This window comes from Delphinapterus leucas, chromosome 1 (assembly GCF_059928025.1).
Source record: "Delphinapterus leucas isolate spDelLeu-1000000601 "Yukka" chromosome 1, BTC_Dleu_Yukka2, whole genome shotgun sequence".
NCBI classification, from domain to species: domain Eukaryota; kingdom Metazoa; phylum Chordata; class Mammalia; order Artiodactyla; family Monodontidae; genus Delphinapterus; species Delphinapterus leucas.
In genome coordinates, this window is record NC_143129.1 from 165,695,065 (window position 1) to 165,716,238 (window position 21,174).

General features: G+C 48.0%; 1 protein-coding gene across 1 annotated transcript; it reads right to left on the reverse strand.

Moving 5' to 3' along the window:
- Positions 1–35: 35 nt before the first annotated feature.
- Positions 36–21,074, reverse strand: LOC111175492 (voltage-dependent calcium channel gamma-like subunit). Its single transcript, XM_030759870.2, has 3 exons — positions 19,665–21,074; positions 14,535–14,637; positions 36–13,967 (listed from the first exon to the last, which is right to left on the reverse strand). The coding sequence occupies exon 3, from the start codon at positions 13,379–13,381 to the stop codon at positions 12,776–12,778; it is 606 nt and encodes a 201-aa protein (XP_030615730.1). The 5' UTR covers positions 13,382–13,967; positions 14,535–14,637; positions 19,665–21,074; the 3' UTR covers positions 36–12,775.
- Between the last annotated feature and the right edge of the window lie 100 nt (positions 21,075–21,174).

A 21,174-nucleotide genomic window follows, 5' to 3' on the forward strand; every position in this document is an offset into this window, starting at 1 on the left:
TGCTTAGAAAAGAGCCCAGCACAAAGTAAGTGCTCCAAAAAATATATCTATTAGCTACCATTATAACAATTATTGTTATTTACAGACGTTTATTCTATATCAGTCTCTTGGGTGAGGTGGAATGACAGAGAAAATGAATAAAACAAACTGCTTTCCCTCAAGCATCCTGAAATCCAGTGCTAGAGACAGAGCTATACAACAAGGAGAGAGGGGAAAGTAACAGGAATGGAAAAATAAATGATGCTCAAAGAGGGTAAATGACTTGCAAAGTTTTGCAGCTGGTAAGTGACAGAACTGGGATTTGAGCTCATTACTATCACACTCCTTAAGCCTGAATTCTTAAGGCTTAGCTCTTACCTTACTGCTTTGTAATGAACTTACGAGGCCGTGCATGTAAAGCATTTTGCACGTAGTAAGAGTCCAGTAAATTACAGATGAGAACGACTGATGGCGATGATAGTGACTGTGGTGGTGAGGACGGTGGTGGTGGTAATGGTAGAGATGGTAATAGTGGGGGTGATTGTGATGAGGATGGTAATGATGATGGTGGCGGTGGTGACGGTGATGCTTAGGTTAACCAACCATCCCCTAGTTTGCCCAGGACTGTTCTGGTTTCAGCACCAACAGTCCTGAATCCCAGGAAATCTCTCAGACCCAGGCAAATCAGGACAGCTGGTCACCTTAGTGATGGCAACGGTGATGATGCAATGTCCAGGAGGCCTTTTAGAAACCATCTAATCCAAGGGATCTAAACTTTTCTTGATCATAGACCATTTTGAGAATCAAGTGAAAGTTATTATTCCTTTCTTCTCTTATCAGAATCTTTTGCAGGCTAAGAATATCTGATCTCCTCCAATCATTCCATTTCTCAGATCGAGAAACTGAGGTCTTTGCCTCAGAGATTTGGTCCCAGCATGGACAGGTCCTCTGCTAACATTGAAGTGTGCAAGGAAGCATCTGAATCTGCTCTCTGACAGCTCAGGGCTGTCCTGATTTTATATTCTATAAGGAAGAGAGGACCTTCTCACTCCTTCATGACCTATCTGAGAGTTGCGTGTGGTCAGATGCAATGATCTTACAAGTCCCTGAGAATAAAACCCAGAGAATAAAACCCAAATGGATTGAACCAGAGCGTGAAGACAGTTTTCTGGATACTAACCCACTCTCCCATGCAAAACGGCTCCTGGGTTAAGTCGAAGTTCAGGTAAATGAAGGCAAATTCATGAACTCGTGGAAGCACACAGATTACAGAGAAAGCTGGATGAGTAGAGAAATTAGCCTTACTGGTTTGTCTAAGACTGAGGAGGGATTCCCAGGATGTGGAAACCAGGACTGAATACAACACATTCATGAAAGATCCACAGAGATGCAGTGGACACTCTTTTGTGACCTCCCCAGCACCCATTCCCCACCTTCCCTATCATATCAGAATTTTCCAACCATTAGAAGTTGGATAATACTAATCTCACCTCTGGGTGGGGTGGCAATGAATGACTTACCTGCTTGACCTGGGGGCCACAGATAGAATTCAGGATGTCCATATAGGAAAGTACTTATATCTTAATTTTCACCAGCCTCTCACTGAAATTTATCATTTCCTTTCATTACGAATATAGGTAGCAAGCCACAGTCACATGATCAGTACCTGTGTCTGTCACCAGCGGAAATCACAGATACTCATATCACATTGCAGTGGTTGCAAACCTCTCAAAACATCCTTTACGTTCATTATTACTTCTAAGTTAGAGTAATTATTAAACTTTCTGCTGAATACATGTGACCAAAATGTTCCCATCGGCTGCTCCTGCACTGCCAGCCAATATCAGGCACCCTGTGCCTAGGAGCTGTTCAGTCACCAAGCAGCTATGTCTCGTGGTCTCGTACCAGTGACCCAGGTATGTTCATTGCTTTCCAGGCTCCTTTCCCTACATAGTTTGTTGATCAACAGGTGGAAGGCGGTAAGTCAAAGTTCACCTCACTGTTTAATGTTCTTATTAAAACTGGGTAAGTGTCTCATGTTCATGTGATCATTTTAAAATAAAATTAAAGCTTTGACTTGTTGGTATTTAAAATATCTTAATATATTAAGTATCTATAAAAATACATATATTACCCCATCATAAGTTTGTTTATTCATTATTTTAATATAATTGGTTACCTTTGTAGTCTTATATATTTTATTTTGTGCGTTTAAAACATTCTGAGGAGTCCTTAAGCTTCACCAGACTGTCAGAGGCCCATGGCACAGAAGAGGTTAAGAACCACTGGCTGACCCGCCCTCCAATCCTGTTTTTTTTTAAGTTTAATTCATTATTTATTATTTTATTCCTCTTTTACTTATTCTTCAGAGCATATCTCAGCTTTTAATACACTATATAGTCCATATTTTAAAATCATCTGGGACTTCCCTGGTGGTCCAGCAGTAAAGAATCCGCCTTGCAATGCAGGGGGTGCCGGTTCGATCCCTGGTCGGGGAACTAAGATTCCACATGCTGTGGGGCAACTAAGCCTGCGCGTCACAACTACTGAGCTCGATCCCTGGTCGGGGAACTAAGATTCCACATGCTGTGGAGCAACTAAGCCCGCACGCCAAAACTACTGAGCTCGAGCTCCTCAACTATAGAGCCCGCATGCTGCAAACTACAAAGCCCACGTGCCCTGGAGCCTGCACTCCACAACTAGAGAGAGAAAACCCACACGTCACAACTAGAGAGAAGCCCGTGCACCACAACTAAGACCCGATGCTGCCAAAAATAAATAAATACATCTTAAAAAAATAAAAATAAAATAAAATCATCTGTTCATCTTCACTAGAAAATAAAACCCACGAGGACAGAAAATGAAACCAACATCGGAGAAAGAAGTCAGATCGGTGAGATGACAAGAAATTAGGCCCTTGGTGACATTGTTGGGCAGCTTGATCAAGCCTCACCTGCTGTGAGATCTACTTCTGCCTTTCTTAGTTGCATGAACAAATAGACTCTCTTTATTTTTTTTTAACAAATTTGAATTGGCTGTTCAGTTGGCTATAACTAAAAGTATCCTAAGTGACATACAGGCAATAAGCAGAAACACATTTAATTAATTCATACGACAAACATTTAACCAGCCCCTACACTATACCTACTCACTGGGCATACACGAAGGTTAATAGAACCCTGCCCTCCTGGAACACATCCCTTCCAGTAAGAAAGACAGAAAAGAGCACACGTATCACAATACTGTGTGTGATGGATACACTGGGACAGCACTCTCCTTCCAGTGTGCTCTCCCAGGGCCCCTGGCAGCCAGGACTCAGGGGATTTATGTAAAGGGCAATCAGATTCACTCACACCAGATTTAGGAAAATGGAAGCGAGATGGAGGCCATCTTCCCATTGTTTTTGCCATTTCTGCTAGCAACACAATTGTGGAGACATTTGGTTTTTCAGAAGCACAGTTAGTAACGATGTGGTTTCCCTTGCTTAGTAGACATTAAGAATAAGACTGGACACTCATTCATTCTGCTACCAAGGATTATAGCAGGCATGGCTTGGTACATTAGTAGCAGCTTCTTAGCCGTGGCAGTGATGTGATTCTGGAGCCTAATCTTTCTAATTAGAGCCGTGCTCTTGATTGTCGAGTTCTGAGAGCTGTTCTTGAAAATTCGAACTGGAGCCTGTTTCTTCAGCTCACCCCATCATTCTGTGAGCCACTTAGCACCTTGAAAAATTCCTTCCTGCTTAGACTAGCCAGCACGCAACTGAATCCTGATTGAAACACAATGTGTTCAGTGATATAACTGCATTTTAAATAAGTCTAGAGAGGTCACGGTGTTCCAAAGAAAAGCCAGTGATGGAACTAGATTCTGAAGGAAGAGTAAGGGTTGATAAGACAAATAATAGCAGTGGTCATATGAGTTTGAGCATAGACCTAACTATGAAAAGTAGCACAACAAAGTTTCCAGAAGAAAAAATTAAAGAATATATTCCTGAACTTGGGGGAGGCAAAAGTTTCATAAGCAGGGCAAAATAAGCATCGTAAAAGAAAAAAATAATAAATTGGATTCCATTAAAATTAAGAACTACTGTTCATCAGAAGAACAGTAAGGGAGTGAAAAGATAAGACAGAGATTGGTGAAGATATTTGCAAAATATATTTGCAAAACGTATGTCAATAAAAGGACGCACTTCTCAAGAAGCGTCTACAAGATGACCCAATTTAAAAATGGGCAATAGAGTTCAACAGATATACAGTGGAATATTATTCAGCCTTTTAAAAGAAGGAAATCTTGCCATCTGTAACAACATGAATAAAATTGGATGTCACTGTGTTAAGTATAATAAGCCAGACAGAAAAAGACAAATATTGTGTGGTACGATATTACTGACATATAAAATCTAAAAAAGAAAAACAGTCAAACTCATAAAAACAGTCTACAATGGTGATTGTTAGGGGTTGGGGGAGAGGAGAAATCAGGAATGACTGGTCAAAAAGAACAAACTTTCAGTTATAAGATGAATAAGTTCTGAGGATCTAATGTACACTAATGTATGGCATGTATGGCATGGTGACTATGGTTAATAATACTGTCTTATATACTTGAAATTTGCTAAGAGAGTAGCTCTTAAGGATTCTCATCCCCCCGTCCCCCGCCAAAAGGAACTCTATGAGGTGATGAATGTGTTCAAAAACTTAATTGTGGGAATAGTTTTATAGTGTATATGTATATCAAATCACCACTTCACCAAATGTACTGATATATATTACCAAATGTACCATATGTATATCAATCATCACTTTATCAGATGTATACTTTAAATACATTACAATTTCATTTGCCAATCATACCTCAATAAAGCTGGGGGAAATAAGTTAAACAAGCACTTCACACACACACACACACACACACACACACACGCACACACACAAAAGGGGATTCAACTGTCCAGTAAGCATATAAAACAGTGCCCAACCTCACTGGTCATCAGGGAAATGTAAATTAAGAACATGTGATACTGGGACTTCCCTGGCAGTCCTGTGGTTAGGACTCTGCGCTTCCACTGCAGGGGGCCCAGGTTCGATCCCTGGTCGAGGAACTAAGATCCCGCATGCCGCGTGGTGCGGCCAAAAAAATAAAGATTGCGTGATACCACTACACTCCTGCTTCAGACATCAGCTCAAGTAACACTTCCTCAGTGAAGCCATCCATCCCTTTTCAGGCAGGTTGAATCGTCTTGCTATGGAAGGTCATAGCTCTGGCTACCTTTCCATCATAGCCCTTGACACATTTAGAACTTCACATGTGTTTGTGTGGCTATTGGGTTTATATCCATCTCCTCCACTGGACTATCAGCCCCGGGACGGTAGGCACGATGTCTGCTGCTGACCATTGTGTCCTCAGTGCCTGGAACAAGGCCAGACACAGGATAGGTGCGCAATACACAGTTGGTGAATGAATGAACAGAGTGAGTGAGTGAAGGAAGGAAGAAGGCATTATTATTGCCATTTTACAGGAGAGGAAACTGAGTCTCCATTTCAAGAAATGTGTCCCTTTCAAGAAATGTGTCCAAAGTCACCTTATTCACCTGTAGTCATTATGCACCTACTAGGGAGTGGATCAGTTGTCCTGCCTTGGTTACAGAATGTTCTAAAAACTCTTAGCTGGGTGGAGGCATCTTACTCAGACTGTGCTGGGTGATCTTAAGAGTTCTGAGAAAAGCCTAAACAGTACAATAAGATGCGGTCATGGCTCAGGCTGGCCTGTCTCCAGGCACTAGTTAAGATCTTGGGATTCAACTCAGAGAAGAGACCAACGCAGTGCACATTCTGGCTTACTGCCCAGAGGAGAGTTGGCACAGGACGCCATGGTGTTCTGCCCTCTCTCTCTGGGCAACCAGTGGCATGGTGTAGCCTCATATCAGGGTGGGACATCCACACATTCACAAACACACAATTTTAGCACCTGCTTCTATGTGTGTATATACCCAAGAGATATGAAAACAGCTATTCAAACAAACACTTGTACGTGAATGCTTATAGCAACATTACTCATAATAGTTAAAAAGTGGAAACGACCCAAATATTCGTAAACAAAATGTGGTGTATCCATACACGGAATATCATTCAGCTGTAAAAAGGAATGAAGTACTGATACCTGCTACAACATGGATGAACCTCAACAGTTATGCTAAGTGAAAGAAGCCAGACACAAAAGGTCGCATATTCCATTTATACGCAATGTCCAGAATAAGTAAATTCATAGAGACAAAGAGCAGATTGGTGGTGGCCAAGGGCTGAGAGGAGGAGGGAATGAGGAGTGACTGCTTAATGGGTACGGGGTTTCCTTTTGGGGAAATGAAAATATTCTGGAACTAGATAAAGGTGATGCTTGAACAACGTTGTGAAAGTATGAAATGACACTGGAGGGTACACCTTAAAATTGTTAATTTCCTGTTAATTTACCTCAATTTTAAAATTTTGTTTTAAATATCTAAAATCTGACCATGGGATTATTAAGGAACATGCAATGAGTTAATATATTCAAAGCATTTAGAAAAGTGCTTATTTCATGTTATATACTTAATAAACGATGATTAACTACTTAATTATATATTCATTTTAGAGAAGGAGAAACTGAGGCAAAGAATGACAAAGTGACTTTCCCAAGCTCACACAGCTAAAAAAATGGACAAGCCTGGATGAAAATCCAGTCTTGCTTGGCTCCAGAGTTCCAGCTCTTTCTGCAACACAACCCTGTCCCTCCCTGAAGGTTGCTGTATCAACCAGAGTTCCATCAAGAAAACAAAAGCCACTCTAGGAATTTCAAGCAGGAAGGAATTTAACACAGGGAATTAGATGTTTGCAAAGAAGGTATCGGGAGTAAAGTCAGGAGATGCCACCTGCTTCTAGAGTCAAGAGTCACAGTGTAGCTAGATATGAAGAGTTAGAATGTTGTTGCTGCCACCTGGAGTCGAGAAACTATAGTAAGTCCTGGCCCACATTGCAGTCGGTGCTGTCCTGCAGTCCCAAGGCCGAAGACTGGCAGTGGGATGGAGGATGGAGTCATCCAGCTGCTGTAAAAACTTACATCTGCAGAAGGCCACACATCTATCATGGCTGCCAAAGAAGGAAAGATGGATTCTACCCTCTTCCACCTTCTAAATATCACGTGAGCACGTTTCTTCAGGACACTCTGAACTGTACCCGTAATCTTGCCAGTAAAAGAGTCTGGAACATCTAGTTCCTGAGCTTAGAGCCCAGGAACAAACACAGTGTGAACACAGAATGGGGTGGCACGGCTGCCAAGTGCCAACAGTCACGTTCATGCACAGGTTCCAAGGTCAGGCCTACTCTGTGTTCACCCCTGAGCTAGGCACACCTGTAGGTAGCCTTTTACTCTTCCAACTACTACTTGTACTTATTGAGGGTGTATTGTGCCAGGCCCCGTGCTGAGCCCTGGGAATATAGCAGTGAAAGGGCCCAAGGGTGGTGGGGACTCCATCTGGAAGCCAGACATGGTCAGACATGGTCAGTCTGGCCACTAGAGGAGCCTTCTGCCAAGGCAAACGTACCCACTCAACACATGTTCATTGAGCACCTATTATATGCAGACTGTGTGAGGTACTGGGGATACAGTGGTGAATACAACATGCATGTCCATGTACTTTTCTGTAGTCTCCCCCAGGAAGAATCATCCCGTCTGGTAATTGTACATGTATCTTTTATAAGCCAATGGCTCCAGCCCTGGCGTCTCTCCTAAGCTCAAGACTCTTATATCTAACTGCTGGCTTGGCCGCATCATAATCATAGCAACAATACATATAATACATACTTGTCCCAAGCTCTGTACATAAATTCACTCATTCCATCCTCATTAATCCTATGAAATGAGTACCGTAATTATTCTCATTTTACAGATGATAAAATTAAGGCATTGGTTTAAAGTAGATTAAAGTACCTTGGCCATACAGTTACTAAAACGCCAGAAATCCAGCCCAGCCAGTCTGGCTCCAGAGCCCTTGCTCTCAACCCCTGAACTATGCAGTCTCTCAGTAGCTCCCCTTGGATGTTCTAACATCCCAAACAGAAATCTGATGACCTCTCCTCTCCGAATCCAACTCCAGTTGTCCACATTGCAATAGATAACATTAACCCAGTTGCTCAGGCCAAAAGCCAGGGCTCATCCTTGATTCTTCTGTTTTATTCACACCCCCATGTCTAACCCATCAGCAATTTCTGCTGGTTTTACCTCCAAAAAATTTCCCAGCTCAGCTCACATTGCACCATCTCCTGGGCTGTCACACTAGTCATTCACCTCCTTCCCTGTCTACTATGGTCACCTCCCAAATGGTCACCCTGATCCCACTCTGACCTTCTTCCACCCCCTGACATAATACTGTCCTTTAAAACATAAACCACGGACTTCCCTGGTGGCAAAGTGGTTAAGAATCCACCTGCCAATGCAGGGGACATGGGATTGAGCCCTGGTCCGGGAAGATCCCACATGCCACGGAGCAACTGAGCCCGTGCGCCATAACTACTGAGCCTGCGCTCTAGAGCACGTGAGCCACAACTACTGAGCCCGCGTGCCACAACTACTGAAGCCCACGCGCCTCTTAGAGCCCGTGCTCTGCAACAAGAGAGCCACCGCAATGAGAAGCCCACACACCACAATGAAGAGTAGCCCCGGCTCGTTGCAACTAGAGAGAAAGCCCACGCACAGCAACGAAGACCCAATGCAGCCAAAGATAAATAAATTTAAAAATTAGTTCCTTTAAAAAAACCAAAATCTAAAACAAATAATAAACCGGTCACATCACGTCCCTGCTTCAGGGCCTCTGACAGCCTCTCACTGTACTCAGAATAAAATCCGACTCCTTAGCATGGCCTCCAAGGCCTAACTGATGTGACTCAGCCTATGTTTTCCCTCCCCGCTCCACCACCACCCCAAATCGCTCTGCTCCAGCCACACTGTCCTGACGGCTGTTCCTCAAACACTCCAAGCTCAGGGCCTCTACACTCCAAGCTCCTTCCAACCTCAGGGCCTCTACACCTGCTTGGAATTCTCTTCCCCAGACCCTCCTATGCCTGGCTTCTTCTCCTTCAGGTCTCAGCTCAAATGTCACCCCCTCAAAGAGGCTTCCCCTAGCTCCTTCCCAACCCTGGCTCAGGAAATGTATACATAGTTGGAAAGATAGCTTTCCAACTATCCATCCATTCCTTTACTCTGTTCTATTTTCATAATGCTTTTCATTATCTGAAATTACCTGATTTATTAATTTGTTGACCTGTTTTGTGTGTTTCCTTAATATTTACTGAGCCCCTACTTCGTGCTGTCACATTGTTGACTTTAAAATCAAACAGTCAGCTATTTTACCAGCAAAAGTGCGTTTATTTGGGAAGAGCAGAGCATTGCAAGTTCAGAAAGCAAGCCGCAGCAAAAACCACAGGCAAGTCCAACAAACAAAGGAAAGGAACTTTACCTTATAGAGATAAAGGAGGAAGTTGGAAGGGGTTGTTCTGAACTGAAGTCCATTGAATAAAAGTGAGAGTTCAGGGTGATGATGGTTTATCATTGGCTGAGTTGCTAGGGTAGTTGATTTCTTGTAGGAGGTGCAAGGTGCATCTTTTCCTGTTGGGGCCTGTAATTGATGATTCTTCCCTGTTGAATATTATTCTGTTGGGGTCTGTAATTGACCTGGAGTGGTACTTTGAGAGCTTCCTCTTCTGGCCTCCGGACTTCATTGCAGTGAGGTTTCCTTTACTAATTTTCACACTATGAAGGGCTGTTATCTCCAGCACCAAGAACAGAGCCTACACATGCCCCTTAAATATGTGATGAGAGGATGTGAATTCGTCCAGGCTCTGAGAGAATAGACATTGGTCGGATATCAGGTGTAACTGGAGAATGGGAAGCACCTAACAGAGGACTCGGTCGAGCTTGGGGGTCAGGACAGCTGAGCTAAGACTTGAAGGATTTAGGTGCAGAGAACAGAAAGTAAGTATTCTAGCTAAACAGAAAGGAATCCGTTACAGAGTGTTATGTGTTATAATCAGGAGACCTGATTATTTCAAGAGAGCTGCCCCTGGCTCCAGACCCTCACCACCCCTGCTGAAGCCACCAGGATCAGGGAGCCCCGGCTGCCACCACCGCCTGTCATAGTGGGTCGGCACTGCCAGCAGACTCGCCACCAGCATCTGCACAGCCCAGCCCCGCCTCTCACCCCACCTGAACCTGGTGCCCACACGCTGGAAATAGCCACAGAAAAAACCCAAACCTCTGCAAACAATGCTTGTCTGCGGAAACTCACCTCCACCTTCCAAAAGGTCATGTAAGTGTCTCCGATTGGCTGAAGCTAAGTCACACGCAGAACTCTAGCTCTAAGTGAAAGGGCGTCTGGGAAGTGTGTTTTCAGCTTTCTAGTTCCTGCACTAAGGCAGGTCCAGAGAGGAGGGGTGAATGGATATTGAGTGACAGTCCATTGTATGCATCACCGTGTGTATGCATATGTGTGCCTTGTATGCATGCGTGCATGTGTGTGACGGGGCACAGTAGGAGGAGGAACAGACCATCAAGACCAGAGAGAAGGAGGCATTCTCAAAAAGACCATCACAGACCTTTCCTCTGTGAGGACCCGGACCAGAGCTCCTGAGGGCCTTTCAGCCGAGGTAGGAGAACAGGCTTTAACTGTCCAATGGTTTAGTCCTACTTCCTTATTTTACTAATGGGAAAAGCAAAGCCAAAGGAGTTACGTCCTCGCCTAAGGCCACACTGCAAGTCGAGACATTGGCCTACACCCAGCCGGGTCCCTGGGGGTTAAGGTCTGTGCTTTCCCCTTGAGGTGTGACCAGGTTCCCAGGTGGGCGCCCAGCTACGAGGATGCCTGGCTGCACAGCCCTCCCCCTGCTCAGCAGGATTCGTTTCTGGTCTTTCCGGGGCACGCTCCAATGTACTTCAATAACAGCAAACATTTACAGATGCCTCCTCTGAGCCAGGCAGTGTGGCAGGTGGCGGTGGGAGCTGTATGAACACATAGGTTGCGATTCTTCCCTCCAGCAGTCCCTAGCCTTGTGGGCGAGTCGGGTGAATAATACCGACAGAGTCAGGAGGCCAAAGGGAGGGAGAGGGCACCGAGGGGGCATCCTAACTGCTGTCAATAAGGACACTGAGACTCAGAGAGGATCCCTGACCTGACCAAGGTCACACAGCCCATAAGTGGCTGAGCCCAGAATTTGAACTCAATATATTTTGTTAATCTGAAACAACAAAACAGTTATTTTACCAGCAAAATGGGTTTATTGGGAAGCAGCAAAGAATTGCAACTATGGTAAACCACGGGCAAGCCAGGTAAGGGGAAGGAGAGGAAACTTTTATAGAGAAGGGGAAGTTGGGAGGGGCTGTTATAAACAAAATGTCCATTGGAGGAAACTGGGAGTTCAAAGAACAGTGGCTTTTCATTGGCCGAGTTGTGTCAGTCTCTCATTGGCCCAGCTGTTTTCAGTGGAGGAGAAAATCTTTCTTCCTCCTGCTGCAGGTAGTAAAGTAGTTCATTTCCTGCTGGAGATGCAAGGTATGTCTCTTCCCATTGGGAATCAGTATTGATGGAGTGATACCCTTATGAGAGCTCCCCGTTTTGGCTTCCCACTCCATTTTAGTGAGGTTTCCCTTCTTTCATTAATTTTCACAGTTGAATCGAACGCCGTAATTTTAGAATATAGGAGGCAGGTAGCAGAGAGTGTGGACTTAGATGTCACCTAGACCTGTGTCCAAATCCTAGACTCAGCCCCTTACCAGCTGTGTGTGGTGGGTGAGTTATAAACCTCTCCTTGCCTTGGTTTTCTCATACATAAAATGAGGCCATGAATACTTCTTCCTTGTGGAAAATGTGGGAAGGTTAGGTGAGTTAATGCACGGAAACGGTTGAGCCCGTGCACGTAGAAAATCCTCAATAAGTGCTAGCTAATGCTAGCTCTGTTTATTCTAAGTCAACCTACCGGCTCCAGGCTGCTCAGGCTATAAGTGTGCGTAGAGGCAAGGTGGCTCGTCTTGGGTCTTCTAATATGGAGAAGTCACATCTCTTTTCCAGGCTGACCTTGTATGTAATGAGAATTTAGTGGTTACCAGGGGCTGGGGGTGGGGAGGTATTGGTCAAAGGGTACAAACTCCCAGTTATAAGATTAGCAAGTTTGGGGATCTAATACACAGCTTGGTAATTATAGCTAATGATACTGTATCATACCCTTGAATGTTACTAAGAGAGTAGATAATTGTTCTCACCATAAAAAAGAAATGATAACTATGTGATGGGATGCAGGTGGTAGCTAATACTATGGTGGTAATCATTTTATAATTTATAAATGTGTCAGATCAACACATGCACCTTGAACCGACACAATGTTATGTGTCAATTATATCTCAGTGAAGCTGGAAAAATAAAATAAAACTTAACCTTGCCCAAAAGAGGTCTGACCTTTGCTCTCACCTTCTGGACGGTAATCTTTGTTTGCCTGGGGGGTCTGGGACTAGCCAGATAGTAACAATGTGATTTTTCTTAAAAATATGTTTCTTCTTGTAAAATCAACGTCCTAATAACTTGGCTAAGCCGGTGCAGCTGGACTGCAGCTGGTGGCACGGAGCCAGCTGCACCCCAGGGTTGGTGGACCAGCTGCAAAAGCCCCTGGGCCACTGGCCCAACCAGCCAAAGGCTAAGAGGTGGCAGTTTTAATGTCACACGTTGGAAAAGTGCCATCTTGACCACACTTCCTGGCAGCATTCAATATTCTCAGAGGGGGGCCTAAAATTTTGTAGGCAAGCCCCACCGATGGGTGATGCTGTTGAAGTGGGTGATGGCGTTGATGGCATTCAGGAAAAAGAGGAAGGAGGCCGTGAACTTGCCCCAGAACATCAGGGTGAGGCCGATGAGCGTGACCTGGTTCCTGAGAAGGATCAGGAAGCTCAGGAGGCCCCTGAGGGAGAAGATGAACGAGACAAGGAAGAGGGTGGAGCCCAGGGCCCACTCGCGCCATGAATGGGGGTCCTCACACACCTGAGACACCATGAGGAGCTCCAGGACCAAGATGGCAACCCCCACGGCCAAGGTGGCCACGCTGTGGGCCACGGCCATGCCTGAGGCCAGCCTGGGCACGTGGGCCTGACTCAGGTCTTGGAGACAGTGCAGCCCAGTCTGGTTGGAGGCGGTGCAGAAGCGCCACAGCCGGAAGAGGCGGTTGTCAGCCAGGAGCCAGTGGTCATCACAGATGGAGATGGAGGAGACGACCACAGACAGAGGGGCACACAAGATAATGAGGGCCCGGATGAAGGATTCAAAGAAGGGCCGGTGGGGCCTCCTTTGGGCCAGCAGCCTCTGGGCTTGCAGGCAAAGCCTGCAAGGACCGTCCATTCGGGAGATGAGGAGGCGAGCTGATGGGATGCATCCACTAAAGGAAGCTCACCCACAGGGCAGTGGTCCTGCCAGGGTGCTGACTTCCCTTTGCAGAGCCTCACACCTGAGGAGAGGGGTGGGAAGGGGTCAGTTCTCAAACAAACCCCTGGCACCACTCTGCACGCTACCGAGGGCTGTCGTCCTGTGCGGGGTCTTGGCCGTGCGCTCCTGCCCGGCTCCCTCACACCTCTCTGCTCAGTAACAATGTGATTTAGGATGGGGGCTGGCCATGCCAGAAAGACCAACGGCATGGCTTAGGGTGCAGGCTTTGGGTCACACAGTACCCATTGACCAATCAGTCATCAATCAAGCAATCAATCAGTCATGCCTACCCAGTGGAGGCCCGATCAGAACTCTGAATGCCGGAGGCTCAGGTGAGCTGCCCTTGTTGGCAGTGCTCTGTGCATATTGTCGCTCATGGATGCAGGGAAGTGAACACACCCTGACTTCACGTGGACAGGACAGCGGAAGCTCAGCAGCTGTTGTGTCCCCAGACTCCACTCTATTCCTGTCTTCTCTTGGCTGGTTTGACTCTGTCGTTTCCCTGTAATAAACTGTAACTGTGAGTAGAATAGCTTTCACTGAGTTCTGGGAGTTCTCCTAGTGGATGATCAAACTTAAGGGCAGTTTTGGAAACCCCTGAACTTGCAATTGGTGTCAGAAGTGACGGTGGTCCTGTGGCCTGTGTCGTCTTGAAACGGTACAGTTGACTAAACTCTCACACACTGGCATGTTGAACAAATGAATACGTGAGTGGGTTGTCCTGAATTGCTCACAGTCAAAGTCAAACAACTACCCTAAGCCTCTGGGGTAGGGACTCCTGTTACCCCTTTCACAGGCAAGGAAGCTGAGGCTCAGAGAGGTGAAGCAAGTGGAGGGGCCAGGATGGGAACCAAACCTTCTGGACTCCAGCTCAGGATCTGACCACCATAGGGTACTCCTCCTGCCACAAGGGCCCTTCCACCCTCACAAGCCAGGACCTCACCAGCCCAGGACCCTCTGGGAAACAGAACAGAGAAGGGCTAAGGCAGACCAAGCCTGCAGCCCCGGAGGCATTTCAGAGGAGGGTGGGCAGGCCTCAGGCCTTCCCAGTGCCCTGTCCACAGCCTACCTGGCCCTGCAGCAGGCTGCAACTCAGATGTCTTCATGGTCAGGCAGGTCACTTAAAAGATGAATCAGGGACTTCCCTGGTGGCGCAGTGGTTAAGAATCCACCTGCCAATGCAAGGGACACGGGTTCAAGCCCTGGTCCGGGAAGATCCCACATAACGTGGAGGAACTAAGCCCATGCGCCACAACTACTGAGCCTGCGCTCTAGAGCCCACTAGCCACAACTACTGAGCCCACATGCCACAACTACTGAAGCCCACAACAAGAGAAGCCACGACAATGAGAAGCCCGCGCACCGCATAGCCCCTGCTCGCTGCAACTAGAGAAAGCCCACGCGCAGCAACAAAGACCCAACACAGCCAAAAATAAATAAATAAATTTATTTAAAAAAAGATGAAGCAGCAGGGGGATGCTGAGGAGGGGCAGGGGAAGCTGAGGTAGACGGAAGGTGTGCTCCAGAGCAAGGCACCATAATCTTTGTTGAGGTTCTTGTTGTTTTAAACATAGAACAAGGGCCAAACCAGACATGCATTCCGGTCACCAGTCTGCGACCTCTGAACTCCATAGCCTGAACCTCCCCACCTCCACCACTTGACCCCTCACCATGCTGCCTGAGCTCCTCAGCTCCTGGATGGTCCTGTCCTCTTACTGCAGAGCTGCTGCCATGCAGTTCTCTGCCCTGGGCAGTCTTCCTATGCTCTTTTTTTTTTTTTTTTTTTGCGGTACGCGGGCCTCTCGCTGTTGTGGCCTCTCCCGTTGCGCAGCAACAGGCTCCGGACGCGCAGGCTCAGCGGCCATGGCTCACGGACCCAGCCGCTCTGCGGCATGTGGGATCTTCCCAGACCAGGGCTCGAACCCGTGTCCCCTGCATCGGCAGGCGGACTCTCAACCACTGCGCCACCAGGGAAGCCCTTCCTATGCTCTTTGAACCACCCAATTCCCACCTATTTTGCTGGTCTCAGCTTCAAAGCCATTCCTCGGAATTTTCCTCTGACCCTGCACATTCAGTACCAGAACCCAGGCCTCTTGACCTCAGCCCAGGGCTCTGGCCCTTCCTACTCTGCTATAAACTCTCTGTCCCCTAGGCTTTCTCATGGCTACTCCAGAATCAACTAATACTCATTCAGATGATCAATCAACTAACCTTTCTCTTATTGAGCATTTTCTGTTTATCAGGCTCTGTTCTAGGCACCAGGGAAATGATAAACGAGAGTAGGTTCTCACCCTCATTGACCTTAGGGGAAGTCAGACAATACAGCGATCATCACACAAATAGATATGTAATCACACACCGTAATAAAGGCTATGTATGCAGAGAAGTGTAGAGTTTTTAAGAAAACTAAGAGAAATGGGAAGGCTAATTTAGACTGGGGATCAGAGAAGACTGGGGAGTCAAGGTCTCCATCTTTTTTTTCTCTTATGAATTGCTTTCTCTGTACACTAATAGACTTGCTATTGGCGTTGAAGTTCCTTGCTCCAGGCTCGGTCCACAGGAACTGTTCAATAAATGTTGGCTCCTGTTATAATTTTTCTCCCTACCTCCTGCCACCTGTCACTCACATCCTCCTCCAGAGAGGCAAAGGACAGGTGTCTCTGGAGGTAGAGGGAAGGCTAAGGTGACCTCATCTTTTGGCCTAGACTTTTGTCTCAGTCCCCGAGGACTGATAGCCAGAAAAAGGAAGGAGGCACCCTTTCTTTGACTCCTACGGTGAGCCGAGCATGGTGCCAGGCCCTTTACAGATGTGATTTCACTGACCACGGCAACATCCCATGGGGTGGGTGCTAGTACAATCCCCATTCTGCAGATGGGGAAACTGAGACCCAGAGAGGTGGGGGTAGCTCATGGGCAAAACTGAGATAAGAACCTAGAGGATCTTGGCTCTGGAGTCCACCTTCTTCCTGCAGCTCAGCAAGCTGCCAGAATAAACACAGCGGCTGGTAGTAGGAAAGACAAAAGCAAACAAACAAAAAAACCACTGAAAACAATGTGGATGCGCGTTAACTGAGGATTAGTTAAATTAATGGTGGAATATTCGCTCAACAGAATCCTGTGCCGCTCGAGAAAATGAAATAGACGAAATGCTTTCCACACTCCTACTGCTTTTTGGGGGGACGGGGCTGCCATAAATCAGCCTCTATCTACAGCTATTTTAAAGGGGGTATCAAGCTCAATTCACAGGTGTGCAAGAAATAGAATCTCTGTTTTATTTTTACATTTTTTATTTTTTGGCTGCGTTGGGTCTTCGTTGCTGCACGTGGGCTTTCTCTAGTTGCAGCGAGCGGGAGCTACTCCTCGTTGCGGTGCGCGGGCTTCTCATTGCGGTGGCTTCTCTTGTTGCGGAGCACGGGCTCTAGGTGCGTGGGCTTCGGTAGTTGTGGCACGCGGGCTCAGTAGTTGTGGCTCGCAGACTCGGTAGTTGTGGCTCACGGGCTCTAGAGCGCAGGCTCAATAGTTGGGGCGCACGGGCTGAGTTACTCCGCGGCATGTGGGATCCTCCCGGACCAGGGATCGAACCCATGTCCCCTGCACTGGCAGGCGGATTCTTAACCACCGCACCACCAGGGAAGCCCTGTTCATTTGTTTTATATCAACTTTCTTTCTATGCAAAGCCCCATCCAGCCAGGCTGGTGGGAAATTCAACCTCAGCCATTTTTCATTTTCCTCCCTAACACACATGACCCCTCCTGGATAGTGCAAAAGTCCTGGGGTTGCAGGTAGCAGCAAGGCAGTGGACAGAGCAAGAAAGATCTGGTATGGGGCGGGGGGCAGCTCGGGCAGGGCAGGGAACCGTGCTTCCACCCTTTGAGGTCTCACCTGCTCCCCGGGCTCTGCCTGGCTCCCCCAACTCAGCAGGAACTGGTGCCCCCATCTTTGCTCATAGAACTCACAGCCCTCGGCCTCCTCTTCCAGTCATGGAGAACTTCTTTGGGGTCTGGGAAGAACCACCCCCATCCCTAATCAAGTTCCTTTGGGGCTCTCTCCTCTCCGTCCAGGAGGTGCCTCTGCTGCCCCCATCACCACCCCCTCCCCCACTGCCCAGAAGCTGCTCAACAAACTTGGACTTTTGGATACCAAAGGCAGAAGGGGAAGTATATTTTGCAGGTAACCTCTCTCTCCTGCTTCCCACTCTTCCTCAGACCTCCCCCAAGACAAGGAGGTCCAGGACCTTCTTCTCCCATGTGTTTGGCAGAGGAGAGAAAATTTAATATCTCAAAAAACTGTCTTGTCCACTTTTTCACTCTTATCACTAAGGAAATTCCAAGGGTTTTAGGAGCTCTGTGCCAGAAACGGGCAAAGACCAGATATATATTTGATCACAATATCACAAAGTATAATAGTGTCCATGGGAAAGAGGGAAAGAGTAAAGCAGAGGTGCCAAGTTAGTCAGATCATGGGAGCAAGGCTGAAGTCCAGGGCAGGGGCAGGAAAAAAAAAAAGTCTTGTCACAATTTCCCCTGCTACTAAACATATATGTATGTATATATAAACATATACAATATACAGTTATTTATAAATATACACATATATATGGGGGTGCTATACTGTTGCTAGCCCATAGTCCTGAGGAATGGAGGTAAGTTTCTCCTGTTTATTATTTTTATTATCACTAAACATCTCACATGTTATATCATTTAGAAATGCATTCAGCTGCAAGGAACTTAATGCCCAACTAATAGGGGCTTAAATTTATTGGTGTTTGTTTTCCTCACATAACAGAAGTCTGGAGTCAGGTACAGTAGGGTTGATGCAGCAGCTCAAAAGTGCATCAAGGACTTAGACTCCTTCCATTTTTCTGGACCACAATCCTCACCATGTTGGTTTCTCATCCTCGGGCTCGTTGCCTCATTGTCCCAAGATAGCTGCTGTGGCTCCAGGCATCGTATTTGTGTTAAAATAGGAAAAGGGGGAATGAGTAGTGCCTTGTAAAAGAAAATCAGAAACTTTTCTAGAATTGCTCCTTAGCCTCCCCACTTGGGTCTACTTAGCTAGAATGTTTCCAGGTACCCACTTCTAACTCTCAGGGAAGCTGCAAAGTGACAGTTGACTTTTCCCGCCTTTGTGACAGAGGCAGGAAAGGGAGAAGGGGCTTGGGAATGTCTGCTGGTTAACCACAGTGTTTGTCTCATGGAAGCACCATGTTTTACGGTTTACAAAACAGCTACTATTGCCATTTTACGGAAGCTGCAATTGAGGCCCAGAGAGAGGAACTGAGTTGCCTAACTTCAGGTGACGAGACAGTGGTGAGACAGCCATGGAAACAGAACTGGAGCCGAGCCCAGAGCCCTTTCCAGCGCACCACACTGCCTGTTTCCCCACGTGATCTGCAGGTCTTGCACCCACTCTGCCCAGATATTTGTTCTACAACTTTGTCCAAAGTTGCTCCAGAGCAGGCTGGGTTGAGGCTGCTGGTGGTATCGCTGCAGGGACCACAGCCCAGGTGTTGGGAAGCAGGTGTTGGGCAGCAGGTGTCCAGGGACAGAGCACAGGTCTCCGGGGATGAGGGCAGCCGCTTCCCCATTAGCAGTCCAGCAGGGAAGCCCAGCCTGTCAGCGCTGGCAGACAAAAAGAGCTGGGGTCCTACAGCCTGTCCCACAGACTGGCAAAGGAAGGGAGGTGACAAAGGAGAGTGAGAGAGAAGAGAGGGGATAGAGAAGAGGATATGAAGGAAAAGAGGAAGGAGGCGATGGAGGAAAGATGGGGGAGGGAGGATGTGTGGAAGCCATGACGCTGAGCAGCAGGGGATGAGGGGGATACAGCAAGCAGGCTGAGTGGGCTTCCTAGCCCCTGGGGGGGCAGTGGGTCAGGCCTGACACCTGACACCCCCATCGACCACCAGGTACAGGAGTGTGACCACTGTCTCGCCAGAGAGAACAGGGGCTGAGGAAACACGGAGGGAGAGCTCCCTGCCTGGGGGATACGAGGTGGCTTCTCAGAGCCAAACTGGGACCTGAAACTCCTTAGCCAGCATTCAGGCTCTTCTGTCTGGTTCCGGCTTCCTTCCCTGCCAGGCCTGCCCCAGCCCAGACCCTGGCACAAATCATGCTCAGTACATGTTTGTTGAATGAATAATTGAAAAACTGTAGAGCAACAAGGATACAAAAGCAGGATAAAAGTGCCCACTTCTACAAACCTTTGAAAAAGGTTATCGGGAGCACAAAGTGGGCTTTTTCTCCCTAAAGTGAAACGAGGAGAGAAATGAAATCTCATGTGTTGTGGGGAGGAAGCTCAGGCTGCTCCGTGGAGAGGTCTCCTTCAGCTGAAAGCTACCAGGGGACAAAAGCATCCACAAGACCTGTCTCAAGGTGAGAGAAGGCTTCCTCGGCCCCTGCCCGACTCCAGGCCCCCACCCACTCCGCCCTGGGCCCTGGTACCTGCCTCTACCTGCTACATCCTCCACTTCATCCAGGAAAATTTTTCCAAAATACCCATCTGACCACATCACTACTCTGCTCTAAACCCTCCAGGACCACCCCCTGGTCAGCTCACAACTTCACGGCCTCTCCCCTGCTCAGAAACCCTTCATGGCTCCCCTCTACCCTCAGGACAGTATCTGGTCTCCTCACCATGGCCCTCAAGGGCCTGTGTGACTCAGGCCCAGCCCGACTCTCCGAAGCTCACCACCTCCTGACCCCTACACACCCTCTGCACTGGCAACCACCCTACGTTTCTCATTGGTCCTCAAACACCCTGCTCTCTTGCTCACATGCCGCGTCCTGTCCCTTGGGCGTTTTCCCTCCCCCTGATCTGGCCGACTCCCACTGTCCTGACAGGGTCTGCGGCAGGCACCTCCTTGGTGCACCCGTGCACCTGTGCTGCCCCCATGACCCTAAAGCTCCTTAGAAGTGGGCTGCGTCCCTGGCCACTGCTTCTCAGCCCCCAACAAACCCCAGTCACCTCGATTTCTGTTATGACCTGAGGATGGACATCACAACGTCAAGACCAGGCTCAGGAGGCCCCAGCCAGGAGCCTGTCCGTCCCCCGCACATCGCTGTGCGCCTTCAGAAATGGGTAACCTGTTTCACCTGAGCCTCACAGCAGCCTGGGTACAGGTGGCGTTTTTCCATCTGCTGAATGAGGAGCCAGGGCCCAGAGGGGAAAACTTGCCCGGAGCCCCACAGGAGCCCGATGGCTCTTGCAGTTCAGCGGATCCAGGCAGCTTGGCCGACTTTAGAGCACACACTCTTCCCCACCACACCCTGGGGCCAGAGCAGGGGCCAACGTCTACAGCAGGGAGAAGTGGAGGGTGGTGACAAGTTCTTCAGGAGGACCCTAGAGGCAGGTCAGAGGTGGGCAGGACCTCAGGATGGGCGCTGGTAAGATGGCCCGAAGACCAGCCTCTCAGCCTCCCCACGTGAGCCCCCTCTCCACCCTGACTCTGGCCTCATCACCCCGCATATGGACACTGCTCCAGGGCCCCCTTTTCTGACCCCCAGGCTCCCTTTTGCCAAAGCCCCTCCTTCCTCTATAGCCCCAGCCCGCAGGCTCTCCATGGCCCAGAGGACAGAGCCAGGGCCCCTCCATCTGACCTTCAAGGCCCCTCATGGTCTGGCCCTTCAGCCCCCTCTGCCCTGACATTCTGTTCCCAGCCCCTGCACTGGGCCCAGACGGGATGGGGCCCGTGCCAAGGGGGAAGGGCACAG